This window comes from Triturus cristatus, chromosome 3_1 (genome assembly GCF_964204655.1).
Source record: "Triturus cristatus chromosome 3_1, aTriCri1.1, whole genome shotgun sequence".
NCBI classification, from domain to species: Eukaryota; Metazoa; Chordata; class Amphibia; order Caudata; family Salamandridae; genus Triturus; species Triturus cristatus.
In genome coordinates this window covers 665,513,985-665,519,984 of record NC_140583.1, presented here as the reverse complement: position 1 = coordinate 665,519,984, position 6,000 = coordinate 665,513,985, and the positions used below count along the sequence as shown (strand labels likewise).

The 6,000-nt window shown below is 39.6% G+C and overlaps 1 protein-coding gene across 1 annotated transcript in view; it reads right to left on the bottom strand.

The window, feature by feature from the left end:
* Positions 1–249: 249 nt before the first annotated feature.
* Positions 250–6,000, bottom strand: part of ABHD17C (abhydrolase domain containing 17C, depalmitoylase) — a 133,820-nt gene continuing 128,069 nt past the window's right edge. The window contains exon 3 of the mRNA XM_085644717.1: positions 250–1,599. Within this exon, the coding sequence (XP_085500843.1) occupies positions 1,380–1,599 (220 nt within the window). The 3' untranslated portion in view covers positions 250–1,379. The remainder of the gene's footprint in view (positions 1,600–6,000) is intronic.

Sequence of the window (6,000 nt, the reverse complement as noted above, 5' to 3'; positions counted from 1 at the left end):
GTAGCATGTGCAAGCCATCAGATATGGGCTTGAAGTTAGTTCAAGTGATCTAGACTGGCAAACATGTTGGCGCATTTGTCTTAAAACATATACAAACCTGAAACTAGCACACTATCACCTGGAACTGAAGGATGCGTATCCACAGCTAACCGCAATAGGCGAGGAGTTTCTAAACTCCAAGGATTGAGCTTACAGCAAATGACAGCAGAGCACAAGTGGCAAAACAAGAGGCCAGGTTCATTCTGGACGTTGAGTTCCATGCAAACTTTATTCATCACAATCAAAGCATTCCTTCCAAGATACGAGTGACAACCTGGTATTCTAACACAATCGTCTGAAGCTCGAGTGAGGGCTCTAGTGGTTGTTGTAACCAGACTTCAGACGGTACATTACATCCAGAACATGTTCCAATCTATTTCCAGTATCACAAACCAAATAAAATTAAAAGTAGAAAATATTTCAGATGCACAAATGTCTAAAATTATCTTCGAAACAGTACAAAAAGTGTATTAGTGTAAGTACTGATAAAACAGATTGTAACAAAATCCATTATTGAAAAAAGCATTTCAATTTATTGTCATAATCAAAAGCACAAACTGAGGAATAGTTATTCTCTTCAGAGAATAATCAGAGGCAGACCTAGTGCAAAGTACCCTGTAGAAACGAGATATGCGTCAACTCAACAGAGGACCTCAAATTATCACACAATTGAGTTTTTTGGTTATAAATTTACACATTCTTCTTTTTTATGGCTAACAAAACAATGGTTTCTACAAATTAGCTACAGCTTGTCCCTAGGAAGAGAAAGTACCTTTACTTGGAATAAAGAACAAAATCTATCAACAACAACCACCACAAAAACGTCATTCAGGCAGGGTCCTAGTCACAACACCACATTTTCGTATTTATGAAAGAAAAATTCTGGCCTCCTTTGGGAAGAGGATAGAGGAGGATAGCTAGATGCCATGACAGTACAAGCGATCCTTCCTGCCACAAAGGATGCCGCAAAATGGCTAATTATTCAACCGGTAAGTCCACCAAAGAGTGGATTGGTAATGGATATCTGGATACACCCAGAGTTTGCAACCCAGTGATTTGGTCCAGCAGGATTTCTCTCACCCCACCAGGGGGTGAAGAACAAAGTTCTAGAGTCTTCCAAGATACAGCAGCTGCTCATTGAAGATGCCCACTTCGGAACAGTTCTCACATTTCAAAGATAGATTTCATCAGATTGTGGATTAAGACAGAGCTTCGCTCTCCCTGCAATGCTCCTCACAAGCAGGGTTTTTCTTCAGAGTGCACAGCTCCTTTGGAGGTATAGCTGACTCAGCAGGCCAAGCCCACGACCAGGAAGAGAGGCAAGAGCCCACATGGAGCACTCATGAATTGGGCAACTCATGGGATATGAACTTCTTTAGTCTGTCCAGATACTGCGCATACAACTCTATATCGTTATGGCCGGCTCCTTCCACCCACAAGGGCTCCACTGCCCTGGGGCAACGCTCATACATGGCCAAGCCATGTGAGAAATCGATAACCTCGTCCTCTGTGCCGTGGATCACAAGAACAGGAGAAGTCACCTTTGAAATCTTGTCAATGCTAGAACAAAATAAGAAAACAGTTATGTTGAATACTCTAGTGTAATACTTTTATTTATTGCATTTAACATGTTTATTAGGTACAGCTATTGCTCCAAAGCCATGAGACGCAGCACGGTACAGAAAAGTATCACAAATACAATAAAAATAAACACGGTTTAAGAACATAAAATATCTTTTCTACTTAATTTCCACTTGGAATAAATTCTCTATTTTAAACGACACTTTTACAGAAACATGTTGAACAAACAAACTTACCTACTTCAGAAAACACATTTCAATTGGAGGAAAGCAAAAAGAAAGTAGTATTCCAGAATCTCATAAACAAGATTTTTTACTTATCTGTTACAATACATCTCCAACGGGAAAATCGTATTTTTAGTAAACCATCTAAAAAATTTAATTTTGATTCTTTTATATTTTTTGGAACTGTAAATTAAATATATTTTTGGTCCAAGGCATCTGTTGGAAGTTCAATGTGTTTTACATTTTTCAGTGGCATTTTTCAACTTGTGCCCAGACAATGCTTGGTACCAGGACGGGAAAGTCACTAAAGTATCTGCAAAGTATACAGTTACTGCAGATTACAGATAAATAACTCTCTGTTCACCATCAGGGGATTTCACAAACATTCAAAAGCTTAGAACAGATTTCTCAGAAGTACATTCCCAGTGGAGGGAGAAATGATAGCCTAACCAAACTAAAGATTTCTCGGGTATGCCTGTCTATATGAGTTCTAGGCTGCAATGTGAAGAACGTAAATGACGGATTATTCATCCCTGTGAAATACTGTAAAAGACTTCCTGGTTGAGAGAGAAGGATTTCATTCACTCTCCTGGCTGATGTGATCGATGCTAGGAAAACACTGTTCCAGGAACCGTAGCTCAGTCAGCATTTATACATATACGCAAGAGAAGCTCCACATTACTCTAGATAGCAATACGCTAAGTTGCCACAAAGGCAGGACATTGCTCTTGAAATTCTCTAGAAAGTATGTATGGCAGCCAACTTGAAAGGGTAATCTGTATCTTTCTCTAACACATTAATTACAGAATTAAGAACTCTGGTAAAATAGGTCATTAATATTCCTGTATCAGACATAAAAGGGTTGGTGTTTCCAAGTCCTCGTAAGGGACGAGGGCTGGTAATCAAATACCAGTGGCAGAACCCATTCCACTTCAAGGAATAAAGGACATTCTCATAAGGGACAAAGGATTACAAGTCAAGCTCCTGAAAGTGGAAATGCATTTAAGGCCATGTGCTTCCTTTCTCAGTTGTATCACACTCGGAAGCAGGCAGACAGGTAGTTCTTTTGGCCATAAACTTAGTACATATGTGTGAGAGGGCACAGAGGGGCTATGTTATAATTGTCACTGAACTTTTGGCCAAATAAATATTTTGTTTTAGCCCACCCCCTTTATTGCCCTACTTTATCATGCTTCCTTATCACCTTACTCTTCTCTCTTTGTGCCCATAGGGAGAGCATGCAGGACCCACCCTTTTCGGTGGAGGCACGTAAATTTGGCCCAATCATATCTTATACCCCAGAAAGCCCGGCTCTCAGTTGTGCTCTAAAAGCTCTTTTTTGTTGATCACATAAGATAAGGAAACTACTGCACTGTCGAGCCAAACCTGAAAATGCATGTAAATTAGCAACACCCTGGACATGTTATGCTGTTCCCAAATGCCCAACTGCACTGACAAGTCTAACGTTAGCGATGGAAAGAGAATGCTGGAAAGCAACAACACATTCCTCATTACTGCCGTCAACTATCTACTTAACTAAGCATTACAGTGCCCACGAAAAGAGGTCAAGCACCATCAACATACAAGTTGATACTTTATGCATGTTAGTGAGCCTTTTTGGAGCATACTGCTGCTGGCTCATGTAGCTGCATAAACAAAATAATCACAGCTGCATGGAAAGGAAGCACTTTGTCTGTAGAAGCACATACCTTCTGCCCAAACAAAAAAGGTAGTCCAGTTCCACCAATGTGGGGGCAGAGCCAAATCCCCTCTCTGTAGTACTCATAAATCCTCTTTTTTGGTTGCCACATAAGGTCAAGCACCAGCTTCGCTGTCGAGCCAGACCTAAAAATGTGCGGCACAATTAATATACTGTATGTTGGAAATTGGCCCTTTCTTCACGGTCACTCCACATTGTTTTGCTGCAACCTATTTTTGCTGGGTATAAAACTCCATGCAATCTATCCCGGTGGTAAAGTGCTTGTGCTGCTCCTTTCAACTTGGTTTATTTAATTTGCCTACAAGTCCCTAGTATATGGTACCAAGTGTACCCATGGCCTGTAGGTTAAATGTCACAAGTGGACTACTACATCCCTTGTGTGATTCACTACAGTGACAATATCAGGGGTCTCTAACCTTTTCTGTAGTGAGAGCTACTTCTGATCAGGGAAAATCATAGTGAGACCTATGTGGCCCGTTACATTTATAATACAAATGGGTAAAAATTTAAAGTGCAGAAAAATGTTCAGCAAAAATTTTCAGAATATGGAAAAAACGTATGCACTTTAAATTCCTCCAACCTAAAATAATGGCTTTATTTTTCACTTATAAATATGACACTATATCAAGAAAATTAATCTGCAGAGTTAAACTTTGTTTATATGGATTCTATCATTCTCATCATTTAAATTTTCTCTCATTGCCAAGTGTTACATTTACAAACACCAAGAATATTGTTCCCAGTTGCCTGTGGACATGGTGCGTTATTTGTAACAGAAAAATACATCTGTTAAAATGGGAGGAATTTTAAGTGAATAAACATGCTTCATAGAACATTAAGACGTTTGTGGCTTAGCTGAAAGTGGAGAAAGACAATACTTAACGTTTCATAGAAAACGTGTTCTTCACTTTAAATATCTCCCATTTGAAAAAAAATGACTATTTTTCAGTTATAAATATGACACAGTGTCTACTGGCTCCTGGGAGCAAAAAGCCTTTGAAATGGGAGAAAATTAAAATGAAACGTTAACCGTTAAGGTAACTTTTCATTTCAATATTCTCCCATTCAAAAGCCTTCAGAAACATCACTTTGTACTCACACTCAAATTAGGAGTCGATAATGAGTTTTATTTAAGAGTCAAATACTTCAGTTCTTCACCTCTGTGACCCAGTTTGGCTCATAAATCTGACTGCGCACTACTCATTATCAGGCCCTGCTATCTGCAGCCTGTTGATAATAATGTAAAGTAAGTACAGCCTTCTCTTAAGTTAAAAGGAAAATGCGAACCTGTGCTTGCTCAAAAATCAACCCAAGGCTACAGGACTACTTTGAAGGTGTCTGGGAGCTACAGGTAAGTTACAATCGACTGGTTGGAGAGACCTTGACTATATGAACAGAGCTGCAGACCTGCCACCAGTTGCCTGGCTGTGCAGGTTTTAACTGCAAATTTGACATGTCAAATTCACCCCTTTTGACAGACTACACCTTCCTTTTAAATATTATTAAGTGACCTCTTCTTAGGACTTACTGTCCATGAGGCAGGCTGCATGGTTTCCAAGTAGGATATGTAGAGGTTTAATGTTAAACATGTCCTTACAGTGACTAGCCCTTCAAAGCATTTTCACTGTAGCAAGGCTGACTGCTCCATAGGAAAATACTGTGAGGCAATAATAAATAATACTGTATCTCAGATATTGGGCTAGCTACAAAAATTATACAAACATGTTTAATAGTTAGTAAAAGCTCAATTCAATTGTGAAATTGGATTTTTTCTAAATATTACAGAAAATTAACTTTTTAAAAGATACCTTTGGCGTGCCTGAAGACAATGGAAGTGAAATATGCATTTTGCTCTCCCACTTCGGTTAGCCAGTAATTAACACCTGAATAGGCGTGAATGAGGTGTGAACTTGCCCCTAGAAGCAATCAATAGGCTTACCTGAATGGGCAGAGATGATCATCTGAATTTACCAATATGCAGAGTAGGGCTGGAAGAATACTTTTTGACATTCTTCAATGTCACATTCTACTTGACTAGTCTGCTGGAGTTTTTCCACTTGACACCTGGGAGCACTTCAACAAGGCCTCCCCATCACAGGCAAATATTAGCTAACACTTGGGCAGGGCGCTACTTTTGTCTTCCCAATCAGTCAGGCTCCATTCACAGTGGCACACTAATGCCTCTTTTCGGCATTAGTGTCACAGTCTTTTTAAGATAACATGTGTGTTTGTAATGTGCACGTTCTCCCAAGGGTATTTTGGCCTTAAATAACAGATGTTTATTGTTAACTAACTCAATGGTACTCATTTTATTGACCTCAGAAAGATGAAAGGCTGAGTGGACCCGCTGGCATTCAAACCTGTGACTGGTTCGAACAAAGCCCCTACAGTGGACTCATTAGTCCACTAAGCCAGCAAACTCTGCTTTAGCCATCA